This window comes from Oreochromis niloticus, linkage group LG13, assembly GCF_001858045.2.
Source record: "Oreochromis niloticus isolate F11D_XX linkage group LG13, O_niloticus_UMD_NMBU, whole genome shotgun sequence".
Lineage (NCBI taxonomy): Eukaryota > Metazoa > Chordata > Actinopteri > Cichliformes > Cichlidae > Oreochromis > Oreochromis niloticus.
This window is the reverse complement of record NC_031978.2, coordinates 27,095,137-27,117,499: the sequence shown is the minus strand read 5'-3', so window position 1 is coordinate 27,117,499 and position 22,363 is coordinate 27,095,137. Positions and strand designations below refer to the sequence as shown.

The following is a 22,363-nucleotide window of genomic DNA, read 5'->3' as shown; positions in this document are numbered from 1 at the left end:
ATCCAGCACTACTGCAGTTATTTGTTGCATGTCAGCAAGTACACAGAGTACACATACTCACACAGCATGTGTACTCTGATTAGTCATCAGGGCGTGAGTAATGGTATGAATCACATGCATTTTCAGGCAAGTTCATTACTGCTGCGGAGCAGTTCTTTATCTGGCTGAGTTAGGGTTAGATGTCCATGTGCAAAGTTGCACACATGCACGTTTGTGCTGATTGCTTTTGTTTTTCCTTTGAGTTCTCAGGGCCACAGGTACAGTTTTAACTCAGGTTAGGCATGTTGAACATGTTTATATGCATGGATTTTCCTGAACAGTCAAATCCTGGAGAAAAAGGGGAATTTCCGATAATATTGGAAGATGCATGCCAAACTGCTAATTGTGAATATATTAGAGGAGACATATTCCCATTCAGATCCATGTGATCCACACTGAAAGGCGATATTGGCTGCACTTCAATGGAAACCACCCCCACCCTGACAAATCTCTCCACAGCGGTCACTGCTGCTCTGCCTGCAGGTTCCACCCGGCAAACACACACATCTTTGTTAGACACGTTTTGCGCACAGAAACGTGTGTGTAGTTCAGGCTCGGAAAAATGCCTGCATGCATTTGTCGCTAGTGCCTCACCTGCACAGAGTTCAACAATAAGCAACTGCCACTGAGCCAAAGGCAGCCTCAGACCTGCCTGCAGGAAAAAGCAGACTTAAGACAAACTTGAAAAGCCCACAGAGATGCCGCAGCTATAATAAACAGAGGAAAGGCCACATGGTTTCGGGTAAACGGTATATCAGGGTTTTATGTTTTTGTTTCATGTTGCTAAACGAAGAAGTCAATGGATTTTGATTAGCAACCAATCAATCCTTTGTTTTTGCATGACAACAGCAGCGAGCGATCTCACTGAATGTCAGACAGAAAGTGAGAAACACTATAATGACACAGTTTCAGTAATGTTGTCTGTTCACACCATCTCAGTGGATTTGTAAGTGACATTAAGGCTTTCAGCTTCAATTCCTTAATTTAATTTAACAGAAACATAGCAGTAACTAACCCTAGCTGTTTTCACTTCAGAACAGGCTCTTTTTGATGTTTTCTGCCAACTCTAATCTTATTCTTAAGTGTAACCTCCAGTTTCCACCTTTCTGCATTTCCACTCATGAAACGGTGTCTTGATTGTACACTTCGATAACAGCACGAGAGTGTTCTTGACTTGACTGGATATTGTTTTCCTTAACCATGGAAATAATTCTGCGATCAGCCACTTCAGTCGTTTTCTGTGGCCTTTCAAGAATGTACCAGACTGTAGATTTGACCCGTCCTGGGTTTTAGGGTTTTTTTTTCCAGCCTAATGATGCGTTCTTTCACTTGTATCAGCAAATAGTTCTACACTGGTAATCAACTGAACTGAATCACCTTTACCTGCTGACATTAGAATGAAAACAATGGGGGACCAGTCCTCAACCTCTAACCTCTTGTTAGTCCAATTACTTTTACAATAATTCCCTCAAACCATTTTGACTGATTTAAAATCCATTTCTTGTTTTTTAACAAAAAAACAAATAGAATAAACTTTTAATTTTTCAAATAGCAATGGACCTAACCGTATGTTCACTACGAAATGTTGCAATATACATTTTCTATAAAATATATTACAAAGGTAAATGGACTGTTCATTGTCAGGTTAGACTGATGTCAACTTTTAAATATGAAGCTGAGAGAGGGGTCTCTGAAACTCACAAATTACCAAATATTTGTTTGATTTTCACAACGCCTCAAAAAAACCCCATCTATCACCAGCAGCCAACTGGGTCAGTGCATGGGGGACTGAACAACATCCAACAGGATACGATGCATTACTTTGTGATTTTTAGAGTTACTAATACAAACGGGGTAGTGGACTATGGTCGATATGATAAAGTAATTCAAATGTCCAATAGCGGTATATTTAAAAGAACAGGTATGGGTCAAAATCCTGGTCAAAAGCAGATCTGTGGGACTCTGTCAGGCACTTGTGCAATTTTCCGTCTCGTGCCAGCTAATGACCTTTTACACCCATCAGTCTGCTTCTTGAATTGACCTTTCATACCTCCGACCTCTTCTTGTTCAGTCAGTGAGTTTACTTGGAGGAGCTTAGGTCCCGGGGAATAGAGTTATGAAATGTTTGGCATTAGACACAGCAAGTTTAGAGGTATGAAATAAGAGCAGGAGTGGGGGGGGAAGGGGACATGTACAGCTGATCCTCTATAGTAAAATGATCTGATCAGGAGATCGGCTGGTCAATGTGAGGTGACCCGCATGCACTAGTTATGCAACAAACATACATAAACCCTATATATAAACCCTCCTATTTATGACACGGAGGCTCTAAATTAAACAGGCATCATATGATAATAACTGAGGAGGGCAGACAGGAAGGAAGACTGAGGAGACCACAGAGAGAGCCTATCGTACAGTGAGAACAATAAGACAGTGTTTAAAGTTTCACCATTCAGGCATTACATGTCTTTCCACTCAAACCTAATACAAGCCTCAGTTTATTTTCAGGGGTTTAAACGGGTTTGAAATTATTCCTCTGTTACGCAAGGAGAAAAAAAGAACGAACCAAAGGCTGTAACACCATTTTTAGCAGCACAAGGTGTTGCCAAACCTGAGCACAGACCACCGAGGAATCTACGGATAGGGTGTCGAGTTACAACCTGAAACAGAACTGAGGCCTTGTTGAGGCTGACAGCTCAGAAATATTAAGAGCAGCAGCTGGAAATAAATGTAGTTATGAATCTTCTGATTTCACACAATGTCAAGCTATTCTTTTAAACATGTAAATCTGACACACTGAACAATGGATGCCAGTGGATAGAAGCCATAACCATCCATCCACTTTGTTCTGCTTCGAATTCACTGTATACTGGTTACAGTTGTGCTGATGAATGCATTACTTTATTATTCCAATTAGCAAAGAACAGAAGCAATACATTCACCTTTTGCCCTTCACATACTAGCAGCACGCACCATGAAAGTTCATATAGGAACTGTGTTGAATCGTCATTACTTATTAAATGTATTCTTAATTTTCACACTGCTGCAAAATTTCGACTTTGCTGAACTAAATGAATAAACTGCACAGCTCCTTCAACCCACAAAACTGAGCTTTAAAGGAAAAGATCAAATTACTAGCAGCCGTCTCAGGTGGTGTGAAATTGGACAAAAGAACATGACGGAAACCCGCTGGTTCCGTTTAATACGTGTTAAGACAAATCATCGATTCTGCTTTTCATAATAAGGAAATCCACGTGAACCCTGCAGGAGGTTATATTAAAAATTTAGTCCCTGCCTCTGTGCACGTTTAACTTGTTCGGTGTCTTTTTGGACTCCACTTTGTAACAAACTGAAAGCAAATCATTTTATAAATCAATAAAAACTTAGACATTTTTATTGAACTTTGTGTTTTTTTTCCTCGAGACAACAAGCTGGTTGATGCACACTGGATTTGAGCCAGCTTAAAAACAAAACAAAGGACTGAAATATAGGACCAATCCTGCGAGACAGAAAAAGACTCTAGAATCCGACTTAACAAGATCCACACACTTTCCCACAAAACACTTATCAGATCAAGGGAATTTTGTCTAAAATTTCAAGCCTCAAGCTGAAATAACTCTGATAATATTGCTACAATATCAGACGTCACTCCTCCCCTTCTGAAGTCAATTAATGGACTACACTAACACGAGGTACGACAAAAACAGGAGCCCTTTTGATCATCAATGACAAAGTGACAAGTATTGCTTGTATATTTTATTTTATGTACAGTACATGTAAAAAAAAGAAAAAAAAGAAAAAAAAAAAAGTAGCTAATATCATTGACCAATGTGGGCAACAGTAGACAGCCATGTTGCTCATATGTGGGGAAAAAAATCCTGTCGACCACTTCCCCTCTCAGGCATACGTACGTATAGACTCTTAGACTGTAAGGCTGCCTGGGACCTCGCTGCGCTTGACTACAAACCGTCAAACTGCAGATTATCAAAAAAGGAAAAAAAAAAGAAAAAAGGAAGAGTGCATTAAACTGCTCCCCTTTAAAAATACGCTTCGCTGACAGCGAGCCTCGATGGGAACGAATCGTTTCCAGGCGGACAGAAAGCAGACGGAGCGGTCTGCTGAGTGTGACCGCGCGAAACCTTAAGTTACGTTTTTAAACACCGACGGGGCCGCCTCGCCTTTTCCCTCCCTTCCCCTCTAAATCCAACCGTGCTGCTTTCAACACAAAAGGTCACTAAAGGTCAGTGGCGCAGTCTGCTTTTGCCTGATGTCTCAATATAACTGCTACAACTAGTAGCAAGCAGGTTTTTTTTCTTTTATCTTCAGCACACTCAGCAGTTGAATTCACAGTATTCTTACAGCATGTTATTTTTTCTTCTTCTCCCAAAGTCACTCATAAAGCTTTAACTGATAATGCATAGGGGACTTTTGATGCGCTTGTTCGTCCATGTTTATCCAGTGGAAATGTTAAAACATGGAGATTTTTTTTGTAGTGAGAGAGAAACGCACCCAAGTCAAAATGCGAGAATACAGTGTACACAACCATCTGTGTCTGGTGTCCCCGAAATTGTACGACTAAAAAGACAAAAAAAAAAAAAAAAAAAAAAAAAAAAAAAAAGTTGTTTTGTATCTCCAAGGCCATGGATAGTCAACCACAAAGACTTTTGAATTCCCCTGCAGCCTAACAGGGCTGTATCTCGCAAAAGTGTTTCAGACAGTGAGCTTACAGCAGGCCACCAAGGTACAGATAAAGTGCTTTTTTTCTTAAACGTGACGCTTTTAAATAATTAATAATGGTTCTCAGGGAAAAAAAACAAAACAAAAGCGTTGGGAGGGGTAGAGTACGCCGACGTGACACTCGTAACGTTAGAAAATGAAATGGAAAAGAGACACGACATGAATCAGGAGAGGAACAGAGTTCAGTATAAATACATCCACAAATCCAACTAATGTCGTGGAAGGCTACGAGGATGAAACACTGTGATCGCTAGCTGGAAACAGTCACTACTGTCTCTGGATGGAGCTGTTCACATTTTCAGAGGAAAAGATGTTTCGGGGTAAGACTTTTTTTTTTTTTTTTTTTTAAACTTGTGTCCGAGGGATGGAGGAGGAAGAGAAGGGAGATGGGAGGCTCCTTCTTGGCTGGAGGAGGGGAACCTTGGAGCCAAACGACGGCGGCAAGGCCCGCGATAATGACAGCAGCAGATTGGGAGGTTTTTGCGAGACTGTAGTAGAAAGGGTGAACTTACTGGATCATAATAAAACATTACAGACAATAAATACATTCAGGTCCTTGTAGTGTTGTTATTCGGCTCTATTGAAATATGATTAAATCTAGGAAAGAAAAAAAAAAGAAAAAAAAAAAAAAGAAAAAAAGGAGGAATAGTTTATAGTTCATAGAAGACCATGAGATGCCAGGCCTTTATATTTTTTGCTCCCTTATCCGGTCTCAAGAACACTCCACCTTGGCGGCCATTTTCCACCAGCCTTGTGAGAAAAAAAAAAAAATTTAAAAAAAATGAGAGGGCGTATAAATAGTAGCCGTGGCAACCACACGTACTCCCTCCTGGGTCTTGATGACATAGTCTGAGAATTCAGAAAAACCTCGGAGACTTGTCTTCAGTCCTCAGGCTCTATGCAAAAAAGAGAGAGAGAGGCAAAAGGGGGATAGACAATGAGCAAACAAGGCAGGTCATGCATCTGGTGCAGGTAATTTTTAACTGAGTCTGCAAGAATCAGCAGTGCATTTGGTGTGGCGCTCAACATGTTATATCAGTCATGTGAAAATTGCAGAGCGCTGTTAGCAGAATGTTAACTACTTTCCAAACCTCTGTGTAGCTGACAGAGGAAGAAAAACGCTTCCTTTATGAGGTCTGGAAAAGGCACCAAATATAGGCTTGCCTTAACCCCTTACTGTTTATCCTCTGCTATAACCAATTCCCTCTTGGCTGCTGAGCTCGTAACAGAGTAAACAGTGGGGTTGGAAATGGTCTGTTTGCCCCTTCTATCACTCAAAGACAATATTTAACATTTGAGTGTATGTTGAGGAACCTGCTGCTTGGCTACCCAGGCTAGGTCACCGCACTTGGACAACAACCAAAATGGGAGATGACTTTAAAAAAAAGAAACAACTTATGGTCATGCACTCCGATTGCTTGAATTGAAGCAGTACAGCCTGATGCGAGTTCCTTTCTGAAATGAGTCTTTTAAACAAACCGTCCCTGTTGACAGGCAGCCACACAGCCTGTGCCTTCATTAGAGCTTGTGTTAATGTTTGCTCTGCTGCCTCAAACACAGCACCTGTTTCAGGACGTGAATGCAGCGAGGCTGGCACGACACAGCTCAAAGTGTTTGGTACTAGAGCGGGTTGGAGCAGAAGCTCTTTTTCTTTTAGCTCAGCCCTAAAGTTTAACATGATCGTCAAATTACACGTTTCACAGATATTTGAGGGAAGAGCTGGTGAATAAAGCCTGAGAGGCATGGGGAATATTTAACAAATGACTTTATAATAGTACCCCTTTATTGTCATTGTACTTGTACTACAAAATTGTGGGGCTCTATACCAACTGTGCCGGCATAAAATATAAAGGAATAAATAGCAAACAGGAGAAATGTATACAATCAAGAGGGAAACAATTGAAATAAATTCAAAACATACACTTTTAGCTTAGCTATACATTCTTTCTGGTGTGTGCACTTTTTTTGGGTCAAATCATAGAATCAATGCAAATATCAAAGTTACTCAATTTCTAACAGTTTAAGAAAGAAAAGGTTCATATTAAGAAACAAAACAAAATCAAAAAATGCCAAAAACTGAGAAACGTGCCGACTTACTGTCAATCAACTGACTCATGCGTGCAGCTCGTATTGTGTCTGCACAGCCAACATTTCTACACTGGCGGCTCTTGCTCATCCGCACCAGCTCTGTGCTGTAATTTTCCCAACATTTGTTCTTGCTGAGTCAGACTTGTTTCTCATAGTCAATCATTGTGACTAAAACTACCAGTTGGGCCACTGATGACTAGACTGAGTTTTTTTTTTGTTATCTAAAAAAACCCAACAACAATCTAAAATACAAGCAGCCAGTTGGTGTTGGTCCGTGTCTTTGTGTGGGCCTTGTTTTTTTGTTTTGTTTTTTTGTGTGGGGGGGGAGCACACCACGACAACACCAACTGGATGCTTGTATTATCCTCTTTGGTTCACTTAAAGCGTTTACTTCATCTACCATGTAGACATTGTTTGAAAAATGCAGGTGCTCGGTAATGATTTCTGTAATATTCTGTTTGTAGTAAGAAGTGATACAGGTGCATGTAAGTGCTATGAACTCACCTACGTGTCGCAGTGAGAAAGCAGCGACGTAATCTCCGGGCTCATGTGACCCACGGCCTTGGCTGCCTCCAGGATAGCTCTCCGGTACATCCCTTTCTTCTTCCGGTTGAAGCGGGACCTGAAGAGCTCTCTGAAGGGCGACAGTTTGGCAACAGAAAGCTGGGAGGTTGTGGGTGAACCGAACCACGCCACCTTGGCTTGGGGCCACTGGGCCTCGCAACTGGCTGTCTCCTGCTTGCGAGTGCCGCTGATGCTCAGGACACGTGCGGGCCACCAGGGGAAGCCGTGGATTTTCCCCCACACGATGTCACCCACCGCTATGGCGTGACCTTCTTCTGTCACGCACTTTGTCATGCTGCGGGTGTGAAGCCGCACTGTGAGAGGCGGCACCGTCTTGCAGTCGTCCCGTGAAGGTACAGAAGATGAGGTTACAGAGAGGTCTTCACCAGGCGCCAGATCGCACAGCTCTGGTGAGGTGCCGTCCGAGCTGAAGGACTTTGATTCGTCCAGGCTGTCGCTGCTGCACACCGACAAGCTAGAAGAATCCGCTTTACGCTTACGGAAGTTAATGAGAAGGGTGAGGTCGCCGTGGCCACGATCCGCCTCCTCACCTGAACTCCCTGACCACAATTCCAGAGAGTTCTTGCCTTCTCCTGAGTCTTCAGAGTGTGGGAGACACGGCCCGGGCCCCCTAGGGCTCCGTCTCCTGGTGCCTCCAACAAGTTCCGCATCATACTCGACCACGCTCTCCTCAGTGTCCCTCTGAGGGGGTCTCAAACGGATCTTTGGAGAAGGTGTGTCCTGACCTACATTTGCAAAAGGTCTTGTTAGTTTGAGTTTGGGAATGGACACAGTGAGGCCAGACCTTGTGGCATCTAGAATGTGCCGCTGTTCCTTGGTGACATCAGAAGTCGTCTTGTCGTTTTCCCCCACGCCATTCTGCACCAGCTGTTTGGGGCAGAATGGTTTGACTGAACCGTGGACTCGCGCCGGGATCTTCATAACCTCCCCCTTGCCCTGTGGAGTGCTGTAGGAGATCTTTATGACGGGACTGTGGGGAATAACATCAGTTCCAGGGTACTTCTCCCCATCAGCCTCGCACCTTTTGTCCTTTCTGAGACGCTTACTATCAAGGCTGGTGCCATTTTCCCGTCTTTTAGTGTCCTTGGCTGTGACTGCGTCCTCTTTTCTCGACAACTTATTAGGGGTATCCTTGTCGTAGCCGTCATCGTCACTCTGTAGTGAATTTTCTTTTCTAGAGGTCTTGGTGTTGCTCATGCCATCTTTGCTGTCCTCGTCACTATTTAGCGTGTTCTTGCACTTTTCACACAGTACCTGCCGAGGCCGCAGACGGATAGTACTTATGGTCATACGGCCGGGCTCTCGCGTTCGCCTCTTCTTTCTCTTGATTGGTCGCGGAGGGGGTTGAGGTACCCATTGGCTGTAGGTGTGGCGCACCCATAAGGGCTGGGGGAAGGGGGCTCCTTCAAAATAAGGAGGATAAGGAGTCTGTCCAGCTGGCACTGGTGTGGGAACAGGGCAGGGTAGAGGAGGTGTAGGTATGCTGCTTTCAGGGAGAGTGTTTTCATCCTTTGGTCTGTGTGAAACCTGGCTGGGAGATTTGGAAACCGAGTCCTCGCTCAGAACTTCTGGGATTTCAGAAGCAGGTTTAGATTCTTGGCAGTCCCCGAGTTTTGCTGTGAAATCTGGTAGACAAAATAGCCCACTCCTAAAATAAACGAGAGAAAAAAGAAACAGTGTATAAATAGCTGTGGATCTTGTTAAGCTTTATACAGCAAAGATGGTACAGTCGTGCTAAACCCTGAGAGTTTTTGCTTCAACAATCCCCTCCATTAGAACAATATGCCTGGATTGCAACATGTGACACAACCTGAGGCAAGTAGGACAGCACTGAAACAATAAAAGAACAGCCAAAACTGTTCGTCTTGTTGAAAAAAAGAAAAATAACACATAACTAGTTTTGGTTTTACTTTGACGCGAGACATTGATGTCACTCTCCCTGTCACCTGGGTGCTGAAGTTTCTTAACATGTGGGGGTTGGGGTTTGTTGTGCAAGCAGACAGACAGTTATCTGTGCCTCAGCCTCAGGCCACAGAAGCAACAGTGCTGCTGAATTTTCCCTAAGTGATTTTAATGTGATTTCTGTGTGTGTGTGCTTTTTTTAAACACACTGGGATCAGCAAACATGTCCAGTGAGGTCCTAACTGCCAAGAAAGTCTTTGAGAGGTGGCTGGCAAGCAACAGTAACATAGCTGTGCTGCCTTAGTCAGGAGACAACAGACAAAGAGACTACAGGATGCCCGAGACCACCCCCTCCTCCCCAACATCTGACTGAACAAAAACAATCCCATGAATCACTCGGGATTCAGAGAGGTAGGGAAGGAGCCAGGAGATTTCAGTTTGTTTTTGCATCCGTGTCTACTTGGGGCTTATGTGCGGTAAGATTATTAATTAGTGCACATTTGGGGAGCCTGCTTTCCTCCCCAAGAGAAGTAGTTGGCAGGCATCTCCAAATAATAGTCTCCTGGTGAGGCTTGTTCCCCTTAGCTATAAACATTTAGGCTCCCATAACAAAATATGCGCCCCTATAGCTGCTGAATATCAGTCTTTACTCTGATTAACGCAGCACAAACGAGGCCGTATGTAGTAGGGAACACACAGTAATAGTTAAGCGCAGTACAAGGACGCAGAATATGGCCAGGCATGATTCACCACACTGTTGCCTTTTTATGCTGTGGTGGAGATCTGTCAGAATGATAGGACTAGACAATAAGATTAAAAAAAATAATGCAACAATCTGTTTGCATCGGACAATGACAGGAAGTGTACTGCCATGAGCTGAAAAGGAGGAATTAGTCAAATTTTGTCAGTGACAAGGCCTAAAATAAAGGCCTATTTTAAGTTATTCCAAGGCCGACCTTTTCCCATTTGGGTGGGTTATTTTCAGTACAGCATGAGCTCTTGCATGAAAAACCATCTAAGCATACTAAGGGGAAAAGCTGGTCAGGTTCTGATTCTGCTTGTCTATAAATAGTCTAAAGCCAGTGGCTTTTAAGGTGCACAGCACCAGGAGGAACACAAGGCTTATACATGTGACACACAACAAGAGGGCCTGATAAGACATGACACTGATACATGTCAAATTATACTTGCATGGTTCTCTTTTGAACAGACTGTGCTTTCTATCAATAGCCCCATTTTTTTGTTTTGTTTTGTCAGAGGCTAAAATGGACACAGATAAGACCAAAGCTTGATTTACTGAAAATGAGACACAGTTGTGATCATTCAAATGTATTTCAATAATTTTCTATTGTTTCTGCTGGTCAGAAGTGACAGGTTATAATGTTGCTGCCTTTGAATAAATTTCAGCTTACTGTACTCAGACATTTGCCTACAAAAATAGTGCACATTCACATTTGTGTACAATTGCATGATAATAAAACTGACACAATAAATAGTGTGTAGCTAAGGCCTGGCTGTTTTACTGGATACGCTTTAGCTGCTCTTCCCTTGATTAGGCTAACAATAAGCTATAGCTGAACCCACTGACAGTAGATATTTTTCAACAGAAGTCACTAACAGTCTTTACAGACTGAGCTAATGCCTTTATATAGTTTTCCTCCATCGTAAAATCGAGTATTTCGCCATCTTATTATAGGCAAAAATGGTAAATGACATCACTTTAACATTAGCCGAGAAGCTAGCAGATAGCCACCTTGTCAGCTACAATAACCTGCAAGCCTTTTGTATAAAGGCCTAGGTCGCTAATAGTTAGCTTTGACTTAGCATCCAAGGTAAATTAGCCGTTAGCAGTATTTAGCAAGTAATTTTTAGACGATAATATATAAAAGAAGTTTTAAAAAAATAGTGCTCACTTTTTGTTGCAATCGAGTAAAATCCCCGTGTAGATCCTTTCTCGATAGGTCAGCGTCACCACCAGTGTATCGTTAACTATTTGATCGATAGTGACAGGTACCCGAGAGCCGGCCCGCAGCTCCTCGGCCACAGCCTCCATGTTTCCCGGGTGAGTTGTCCGGCTCGGCGGTGCTCGATCCCGGCCAAGGGAGCCACGGTCGCGTCGGCCAAAGATCCGTCTCCCCTTCGCTATTGGAGCAGGAGGCTACACCAGGGCATAAAATGACGCCATCACCCCCACCAAGTCAATTACAACAGTACTGCCACCGCTGACATCACGCTCTCTGTGCTACAGGAGCAGAAAATCTCTCAAGACAAGGCCTACCCTTTCTCTGTCTCACTTTGTACTGCTTGATGCCATTCACTTGATGCCACGGCACTTTTCGCTTTTTTTCCCCTCTTTTAAACTCAGCGGCAGATTTATGGCGTCCGTCTTCAAATCAAATACCACAATTACACATGAAAACTGAAAACACATACAAGCATTTTAAAATAACGTATTTAAAAATTAAAACTGACGATGACAAAAATGGAAATTAAATAATAATCACAAGATGCAGAGCCAGCTGACAACGATTATATATAATGTCACACACACGCACACAAATAAATAAAACAAAACAAAACATTTAATGTGCTATTTGACAAAAACCTGCCACTTTACTTTAAATGTATCTTGTTGTAAATTACATTAATGAGGATATTAGTATCTATTTGGAGCTGAAAACGTCCAGTTCCCCTTTAAAATGATCTATTAAAAGACTGGCTTTACTGGCTGCAGTAATACATGCCCAGTGAGCCAATAATGCTTTTAACAATTGAAAAGCTTATTTTGACACAATAAAGTATTTCTTTTATGTAAGTTAAAGTTAACATGATTACTTTGCTTAGCGGAGAGAGCATTTTGCAGAAGTTAAAAGAAAAATAGAAACACGAGCTGTGAAGTGGAAACTTTCTAAACACTCCCTTGCCCAGTTAGGATTTGAAATGTTTACCTTAAAGACTTGTGCAATACAACAGGCATTCAAAAGGATTTAGTCGCTTTATTTATTTATTTCCATATCAATTAAATATCACAAAAACTCAAACAGCAGGTGTGTTGTCTCTGTCACTTATCGAGGAAACTAGGCCAGGTGTCCCCAGTAAAGATCATGAAAGTTTTTTCCAGATCTCGTCCTTGAGTTCTCTTCCTCTCCAGGAGCCGCATCTGTAACTTCCTCATCTGTCAGTCAGAAAAGTGGAGTTTAGATCAATAATCTATATTAACCTATATAATGAGTTGCACAATGAATGGGGAATTATAGGTCAGACCGTTTCCACATCCTCCATCGCTGCTGCCATCTGCTCGCTTGCTGTGCCCCTGGGATTCCTGCACCTCTCCTGTATCTTCTCGGCACGGGCACAAATCTGCCGTTCCAGGTCCCGGGACGATCTTTAGGGCCATGCAGTTCAAAGGTCAAAATCTATATATACAACACTATACAGGCGTTTAAGTATTATAGCCTTTATAGATATAACCCAAAGGGTTACTTTCTCTGTTTCCTTGTATCAGTGAAAATAAAATAAGAAAAGTGGCACTGTCTTATCTGGTTTATCTGTTTTTGCAAAGACATAACATTGTTTAAAAGGAACAAAGAAATCTGCTTATGTTCTATAATGTGTGTAGTCTTTCTTTGTCCACTAGGTGTCTCTAGCTTTACATCTTTAGTAGCACAACTCGCATCTGTTAAACCATGCAAAATGCCATTTAGTGGGTACTTGTGGAGTTCTCGTTAGGCTCATTGATGAGATGATTATAAGTTTAAACCACAAGTAGGACAAGTACTCTTCACAGAGACAAATGCAGTCACTGTTAAAGCTTAGAGTAATACTGGCAGAACTAACAGCAGACCCAGAGCTCGTCATTACCTGTTCCCTTCACATCCGCCAGACGTCCGAGGAGCACCACTGGTGTCCTCAAAACCAGGTTTTGAATCTACTTCTGCTTCCTGAAACAGGGTAAGGAAGTGCTTGTTACATTTACCTGTGAAGCGATACAACTCAATGCATCCTACAAAGATGTAGCCTGCAGCCGCACTGTGTTCAGTTAAAAAAAAAAGAAAAAATACTTTTTCCTTTACAATAAATTTTCCCTTATGTCGGGCTGATCCCGTGCAAACATAATGGGCACCCTTTCCTCACTATACATATGTATGAAAATGGAGCTGAGAGTCAAATGATAGATTTATAATGTGTCTCCCTGTGTATATCAGCACTGATGGCTCCTCCAGCATGCTCCATTACCGCCAGTGGAAGCTGTTGATGTCTCATCACCACCATGGTGGTGCTACTGTCTGAAAACCCATTCACTCACATCAAAATGATTCATTTAATGGCAATATATTTATGGCCTCTCTCCTTTAACCAGTGTGTCAGAGGTGGTGCTCTACTGCCCTCTGGTGGTGGGCAGGATGACAGCTGAAAACCCAAGCACACACAAACCTCACGCCTTCTTTGTCTTTCATGCTTCTTCTCTTTGTGCTCAGACATTTTCTTGTCTTGTGAGACTCTGGCTTGTGTGCAGCACTTCTGAAGAGACACTTGGCTTCTACAGGAGAGTCAGATAACAATACACTCTGTAACAGATCAGAGACAAGAAAAAAACAAAAGAACTCTTGTTCTCCAGGCCAAAATCTGCTCACTTTCTCTTCTGCTCGAGAATAGCCTTCTTCTCATTCAACTCCTTCATTGCAGCCTGCTTCCTTTCCTCTGGCCTCTTCCAGTGAGCCGAGTCAAAAAGGGGGAGCTGGGGAATCATGCCGGCCTTGGTGGCTGTCTTTTTTCTAAAGAATAAATTCAAACAAACTGCTTCATTTTTATGGCTCGTCTGAGCTCTGGGCTCTCAGCTTAGATTTTTATCACCTGGTTTCCTCCACAGAGAATGATATTAAAAAGTTGTTTTGCCATAATTTTACAAAGCACACGGCCACAAACTCTGCCCTCCACTCCACGGAGGGCCAGGGAGTAAAATAATGTTATAATGGTAACTGAGATTAAGTGATTATTAAAGATGTTCTCAGTTTTACAGCAGTTGCTCCCTTAAAGCCTCAACTTCACATTAATTTTCCAGTCCAACTGTTTCCAAAGCCTATGAATAATCTTGTTAAAAAAACACTCAGTATTGACCATAATAATTCAGATTCAAATTTTACCTTTGATAACTGAGTGGGTGAAAATGACTTGGGCCCCAACAGATATTTGCTATCTGGGTACACTATACAGAAACAAAGGTATGATTAATTAGGTGCGTACAGTAGAGCAGGGCGATATGACCAAAAATATTTATCACGATATACATTTGAAAATTTGCGATAACGATATAACTGACGATATAATTGACACTAGACAAAATACTTTACAACTCCTCAACTTTATTAGTGCAAAAAACCCCATCAATGTATTTTCACTTAAACAAGCAGCTGTTTTTTTATGTGCATTAAAGTTATATAAAAATGTAACAGTGCAAATTCCTTGCTGACAGTTTAACCAAAAGGCATTTCCAGTGGAAATTGGCCGACATATCCTCAGCAAAACCATGTATAATATCCACAAAACTTAAAAAGAGGTTATACACACACAATACGGTAATATTATGTTGAAGCACAGTACGTATCACTCCGCGAGGCGCCTGCCTACGATAGCCGTAATGCTCCGACAATCCATCAAGTGGTGCGGCTTCGTAGCTTAGCAAAGTCGTACTGAAACATTTGACAGATTTTCGAGCGCCGTGTACCACATAAAATCGTTTCGAGGTCAGTAAACACAACCAGAATTCATACATAAGGCACACGGGATTATAAGGGACACTGTCGATTTTCAGAAAAATCAAAGGATTGATTTTAAGTGTGCCGTATTTTCCAAACAACACGGTAATAAAGACAGCCCGCTAGCATGCGCTACCAAAAATAGTGCTTTGTTGTGTATCTGACTGACGAAAGCTAAACCAGTTCCACACCACTGAAGTTGCAGCATTTTTACAAACCAATTCTGGTTCATCCGTTTCATTTAACGATCCACTTTCGCTCTTCTCATTCTGCGTCGCCACCATGTGCGTATGTAAACATAGGCACTTGCCACGCGCGTTTTACCCATATTCTATCGCGATATTTCATTTTCCTATCGTTGCCCAAAATTACACCGGTATTACCGTGAACGGTATGATATACAGTTTTAAAATCCCAATGAAAATATTTAACAAATGCATGTCTGATGCACATGTTTCATCCCTCTTATGAAACCACAGTGTGACATTTTGGTAAATGCATGTGTTCAGTTTCTAGTGTATCGAGTTAGAGGGAAAGATCAAAACCCCTGTCTTATTTGACAATTAAATTGAACCCTGGTATGTTTTATTAAACTGTTAAAGTGGTGGATGTTCATTTTAAACATGGCCAAATTTTCAAATAATGAGGTCAGTGCATATGTAATTAATTCCTGTGAACCAGACTGTTCTGAACAATCTGTTTCAGGACATTTATCTACTCTGATGTCATTGAGTGGGCATGTTTTTGGGGAGCAGCCAATTAGAAGAAAAGGGAGGGAGAAGAGAGCTAAAAAGTTTTGTTTTCAGATGTTTTCATGATAAAAGGCTACTTGAGTTCAGTCTGAGAATAAACATATGGAAAGAGAAATGTGTCTAATGGATCCATTACATGGATACATGGATAAACACATCAGCCAGTTAACATCAGGAACAGTATTAAGACTGGAAACAGCTAAGTTAGCAATGTCCTGCACTAATACATGGAGCAGCAGCACCAAAGTCCACTAGTTATCATGTTATATCTGTTTAAAAACTACAGTGTAACGAGACAATAAGCTATTTTACAAGCCGGTTGTATGTGACTATTATCGTGCAACCAGAGAAGAACGCAGAAGGTTATAGGCCTTAAGAGCCAAGAGAGCCATCTCTGAAATCTATCCCAGCTTTCAAGAGGCATGGTGCTCCCTGGACAGAGTATATGTCTTCTACAGAACTAATCCAGGAGATATTTAAGAGTAAATTACCAGAAAATTTGAATTTCTATCAATTAGTTCATCAGCTAATTGGTGGAAGGCAGATATTTCAACCTTTGGAGAGAACCAGTGTGATTCCATCTGTTTCTTGCTCTTTGCTAGAAGAAACTCTCTGTTGGCTCTAGCCTCATAGGTAATTTACAAATCTTACACAGGTACCGACCTTCTCCACTAACTCTTTGAAAAAAAGTAAATAAGCACATACTATGCACCCAGAAAGTATTTACAGCCTTGTTCAACATTTTGTCATGATACAGCCTTATTCCAAAATTAATTTAATTCATTTTCCACCTCAACATTCTACATACAATACCCCATAATGATAAAGTGAAAAACATTTTCTTGAAATTCTTGCAAATGTATTAAAAATAAAAAACACGACAATAACATTCACATAAGTATTCACAGGCTTTGCCATGACACTCAACATGGGCTCAGGTGCACCCTGTTTACACTGCTCATCTGTCAGATGCTTCTACAGCTGGAGTCCACCTGTGGTAAATTCAGTTGTTTGGACATGATTTGGAAAGGCACACACCTGTCTGTGCAAGGTCCCATAACTGACAGTGCATGTCAAAGCACAAACCAAGCCATGCCCAGTACCAAGGAATTGTCTGTAGACCGAGACGGGATTGTATTGAGGTACAGATCAGGGGAAGGGTGCAGAAAAATGTGTGCAGCATTGAAGGTTCCAGTGAGCACAGTTGCCTCCATCATCTGTAAATGGAAGAAGTTTGGAACCACCAGGACTCTTCCTAGAGCTAGCCACCCGGCCAATCTGAGCTATCGGGGTAGAAGAGCTTTAGTCAGGGAGGCTACTCTGACAGAGCTCCAGCATTGCTCTGTGGAGAGAGGAGAATCATGCTAGAGTGGCCAGACAGAAGGCACTCCTCAGTAAAAGGCACACGACAGCCCACTTGGAGTTTGCCAAAAGGCACATGAAGGACTCTCAGACCAAGAGAAACAAAACAACAACTGGTACTGAACTCTTTGGCCTCAATGTCAAACATGATTTCTAGAGGAAACCAGGCAGTGATCATCAACTGGCCAATACCATCCCTACAGTGATGTGTGGTCGTGGCAGCATCATGCTGCAGGAATGTTTTTCAGCATCAGAATATGGGAGACTAGTCAGGGTCAAGGGAAAGATGAATGCATTAATTTACAGAGAAATCCTTGAAGAAAACCTGGGGGCGAAGGTTCATCTTCCATGAGGACAACAAACCTAAGCACAGAGCCAAGATAACAAAGGACCACTTCAGGACCACTCTTTGAGTGCCTTTGAGTGGCCAAGCCACAGACCAAATTCAAACCTGATTGAACATCTTTATAGCGATCTGAAAATGACTGTGCACTGACGCTCCCCATCCAACCTGATCCACTCTGATAGAGCCTGAGAGAAGAAGAATGGGGGAAACTTCCCAAAAATAGGTGTGCCAAGCTTGCAGCATCATACTCAAAAAGACTTGAGGCTGTAATCGCTACAAAAGGTGCTTCAACAAAGTTTTGAGAAAAGGCTGGTAATACTTATTTACATTTTCATTTCTTTATTTTTAATACATTTGCAAGAATTTCAAGCGCATTTTTTTCTCTGTGTCATTATGGGGCATTTTTTCCCACCCAAACGTCTTTTCTTACCTCCTGTCAGAAAGGAGAAGTTTGGAGTTTAGGTTTTTATCACATTGTGGTATTGAGCCCAGCTCAGCTCTGTCCAGTAGGATCAACTGATGCTTGAGTTCCTTGAACCTCTGCAGCTCCTCCACATCCCCTGACTCTTCCTGCTCCTCCATACCCCTCAGCTCTGACAGCTGGAGTTTCTCCACTGCTGGCAACTCTGGGAATGAAACAACAATGGCAGCTACTAGTACGGTGTGGGGGCAACAGATACTGCAACAATCAATGATGTCTGCAGCTGCAGTGGCTGGCAGGAGGCAAAGATTTACCAGCATTTAAGAAGCTAATTCACACAGGTAAATCCACTCCTTTAAATATCTGTGTGGACTGTGGAGGAGAATGTGACCACCAAATTTTTACTAATTTTATAAAAAAGTAACTTCTAACAAGAATAAATGTTCAGTTTTAACACAGCTAAAGGTGGATAACAATACAATGTGGAAATTCAAACCCACTACACTCCTTCTCTTGGCCAATTAAATGAGAAGAGATTTACATCTGAAACTCGGGATCCTATCTTTGTTAATAACCTTGTAAGCAGGGAGATAAATAATTTGATTGAGGGTTCTGTCTCTGCTTATTGTGCAGTAGCAGCAGCCTCTCCTGTTTCAGCCTTCTCACAGTGATTATCTCCAGACAGGGCTTAGTGACAGAGAGCTCCTGATTAGAGCCCACAGGTTATCGATCATTTCCATCGGGCTAAAAATATTACAGAGCTGGAACAGTGAAAAGGGAGGAGGCGCATGATGGTGGTGGTGGTGGGGAGTCGGCTGAGCTGCACGCGCCGTCTCCAAGGGAACAGGAGTCACACTAGAGAAGCGGTACCAGGGCAAGGAGCTATTTTTGTGAGCGTGCTGTCCTGCCTTTGACAAAAAGAGCAGATGGCTAGGATGCACGTGCATGCTGCTTGTGTTGTTCAAAGGTAAAGTGCCTTTGACTCACCTGGAGGGGTCTTCCTTGCGCTGACTGGCCGGTGAGCCAGAGCACTCCTCAGGTACTGGAGGATGGACTGGAGTCCCTGCTGCACAATCTCTTGTGGAGGAAAGTGGATTGGGCAGTCCCTCAGGTTCAGACCTTTGAGGGTAATCACATTTCCTGAAAAAGGCAAAAAATGACTCATTCATAAAGAAGTGTACTGAATAATGAAGAGGCTTACATTACTCATATTGTATCAGCTACCTGTTAAAAGAGATCCATTATGTGTTTCCTTATTTTCTGTCATGTCCATGATTTTTTAATGTTCAGTTAAATACTTATTTTTTGAGCGTAAGTGGACAATGTCGTTTGTGCTGTTTATGATTGTGTCTGGTGCATTACGTGCTAATTACTGTGTAGTCGTCTCCCGGCTTTTTACATGCAGTGCCAGACATGACAAAAACAAATAAAATGCCAGGACTTTTTTCCCTCCTGGATCCCTGTCCTCTCTTATGGTCAGATTTTTTTAGAAGCATACATAGTTTTTCCACATCTTTGTGCTTCCCCTCACGACCATTATGAGGCAATGATTATTATTCTCACTGCTAAAGTCAAAAAATGTGGTGAAAAAGCAACTGGAAATAGACAAGAAAGAATCAATGGCACTGAGCAGGCCAATCACAGTAGTTGCTGGCTGCATCAATGCAACATGTTCATTGTTATGGAAGTGACATTATATTCAGGAAAAAATTTCCTTGTTGAATTGACTTAAAAAAGTTATGTCAAGTGGTTCCACATAACTATCTTAAGTAACTCTTAAGAAACTGATTGCAATGAAAACATACCCCCCCCCCAAAAAACCCCCCAAAAACAAAACAAAACAAAAACAAAACTGTTTATTTAGGACAAATGATCAACAAAGAGCTGTTCAATGACCCAGTGTAAGATAAATGATTATTTTGAACTGTGAATCATGCAAAGCGACACTAGTGGTGTCCAAGGACTTAAATTCTGTAGCTTTAAACAAGCAAAATAGGTCCCCTTTAAAATTCTGTAGTTACTGCATACATGTTATTCACATGTCAATATTTATAACTTCCTGAAAATGACAACTTTTTTTTTTAATAAGGAGGGACCACTCACCCAGTTCAGGTGGAAGTTCAGAGATAGGATTCCCTTCTAACAGCACTGTTTTCAAGCACCTACATCCATAAAAACACAGATTATGAAATGATTAAAGGGGTTAGGCCTTCGTCATAAAGCATCTTTTCTCTCAAACTTGTATAATGTACACGGACAGGAGGAAAGTGTACAGGCCACTCTAAAGTCATATTGTATAAATATCCTGAAATGCTTTTTAGCGCCTGGGAATCTCATTTTGCTACATTTAGATTTACAACTGTAGCACTTGTGTGCTTATCATAAAGTGTTCAACTTATGTTAATAGCTTTGAAAATGTTAACGGTGATCAGAAAATGTTCCAAAATATGACATTCTCATAGTCCCATATTGGTCTATGTCTTGGTTTAAGAGTAAAGTGTAAGTTCAAAGTTGTCCAGATAAGTTCAAATGAACACACGTGCACATTAGACTGGTCTATAATTATTAAAAAAAAATGTTGCATAACAGTACCTGTGTGAGCCAATTTCAGGTGGTAGTGACTCAATTAGGTTTTTCCTGAGATCTAACCACAGTAGGTTGGGCAAGCTGATGAACATTGAGCCTGGAATACTGCATATCTGGTTGCCTTCAAGACTCAGATACTGAAGATGACAGAGGGAGCAGTTAGTAATGATGCAGTGGTAGAAACATTTTTTTCTGCTTGAAAGCCACTGGAGCATACATCATGTAGCTGGTGTGTGTTTAGAGTCCACACTGACCTTTAGCTTGCTATTTCTCAAAAGACTGTCTGGAACATGTTTCAGCTGAGATCTGCTCAGACATAGCGTCTCTGTTGAATAACATTCAGCGGGCTCCTGTGGATCGGCATCCTCGGGAGGAGTGCGGGGGATCGGCGCTCTGACAACACTGCTCCCAAAGACAAAGCTAAGCTGCGCACCAGGAAGCTCAGCCTCCTTCTCCGGGGAAGTCATTGCACAAAGGAGGCCGAGACGCTTTACCGGTATACTCAAAATACACGAGTGTCTTTTGGCAGAGAAATTTCTCGTCGTTTGTCTGTAATATAAGAAAACCGTCCAAGTTTTAAATAAATGAAGAGACGTCGTCTAACTTGGGTACGAGCTAAACTAACTTACCCACAACCAAAGGACAACATTAGCCCACCATTAAGTAACTGTTCAGTAACTGTGTTAGCTTACCTGCTATTTCAGCACACACACTACTACCAACGTGAACACGGCTCAGTGTTCTCTAAAAACAAAGACTTTATAGGTCGGAAAAAACTAAGAAACTGAAAAATTTTATGCTAACTTTTAGACACGTCTCGCGACCTGACGCTGTAACCATAGCAACGGGGTCAACACAAGCTGGCAGCTGTCCACGTGCACAGCAAGAACAATGCGACTAACTTGACATTTCTTCAGTAAAATTTTTGTATGTATATTTGTTTTAAGTTAAATGTTTATATACTTTATTATATGCAGAGAAGAAAGAAGCGCAAATGACCTAATGTGCACACTCTGTAGATAACGTGTTAATCCCCTTCCCCAGTCAGTGAACCGACTCCACCCATCCATTTTCTAATGAGATTGTGGAATAATTCACTGAGGTTCATTTGGGCGGCAGGATAAACACGGCTTCCCTCTGTTGTGAACGCGAGCCGGGAAGCCTCCACTCTGTCCTGAGCCATCCTGGCTTTACGTCCACACATCGCTCCTAATGTATTGATTTGCACGACAGTCCGTGATACAGAGTTACGTCGAATATACTCATTAGCCAACAACTGTCACACTACTCTCGCAAGAGTCAAGTTAGTGAGGATACTAATTAGTAGTTTCCGGTTATTGCTTTCAATATAAAGGTCTAATGGGCAAGCGGTAAAAGCAAGTGGTATCCCATTTATTCAAGTATAAATAAATTTTTTTTTATCGAGATTTTGTTCAGCAGGCTACTTTTGATGGCCATTGTGCCATATTTACCTACACTTGCGAACTAAATTTGCTGAGTCGAACTGGATGAATAATATTGATGTATTAATGCCACTTCAGTTTCTGTATGCAATTTAAAATCTCAAATTATAGGGATTTGACGACACTACCATTACTACAAAGTTATTCTGGCTAATTATAATAAACTACATACAAGAAAAAATGGGTGGGAAAATGTGTTTATCTCAAATAAAAGTGGAAACTTAACCCCCCGAAAAGAATACAGATAATTGAAATGATTTAATTTACTTATAAATCTACCTAAATGAGATAACAAATGTATATTTGTGCTTCTGTTTATTTAGACT

General features: G+C 41.7%; 2 protein-coding genes across 3 annotated transcripts; both read right to left on the bottom strand.

Annotated features, from left to right (window-relative positions):
• Positions 1 to 3,780: 3,780 nt before the first annotated feature.
• pwwp2b (PWWP domain containing 2B) lies at positions 3,781 to 11,942 on the bottom strand. The gene is made up of 4 exons (XM_005463822.4): positions 11,630 to 11,942; positions 11,265 to 11,509; positions 7,369 to 9,097; positions 3,781 to 5,672 (listed from the first exon to the last, which is right to left on the bottom strand). Exons 2-3 carry the CDS (start codon positions 11,402 to 11,404, stop codon positions 7,369 to 7,371), a joined length of 1,869 nt encoding a protein of 622 aa, XP_005463879.1. The 5' UTR covers positions 11,405 to 11,509; positions 11,630 to 11,942; the 3' UTR covers positions 3,781 to 5,672.
• A 366-nt stretch (positions 11,943 to 12,308) lies between these two features.
• On the bottom strand, positions 12,309 to 22,348 carry LOC100697471 (leucine-rich repeat-containing protein 27). Of its 2 annotated transcripts, none has more exons than XM_025897573.1 (11): positions 21,204 to 21,249; positions 20,829 to 21,123; positions 20,581 to 20,711; positions 20,092 to 20,150; positions 18,976 to 19,128; positions 17,998 to 18,193; positions 13,986 to 14,126; positions 13,786 to 13,891; positions 13,213 to 13,292; positions 12,616 to 12,736; positions 12,309 to 12,526 (listed from the first exon to the last, which is right to left on the bottom strand). In XM_025897573.1, exons 1-11 carry the CDS (start codon positions 21,221 to 21,223, stop codon positions 12,413 to 12,415), a joined length of 1,416 nt encoding a protein of 471 aa, XP_025753358.1. In that variant the 5' UTR covers positions 21,224 to 21,249; the 3' UTR covers positions 12,309 to 12,412. The 2 variants fall into 2 exon arrangements, with proteins under 2 accessions (XP_025753358.1, XP_005463883.1); XM_005463826.4 differs by lacking the exon at positions 21,204 to 21,249 and adding an exon at positions 21,267 to 22,348 and having other exon boundaries at positions 12,310 to 12,526.
• Between the last annotated feature and the right edge of the window lie 15 nt (positions 22,349 to 22,363).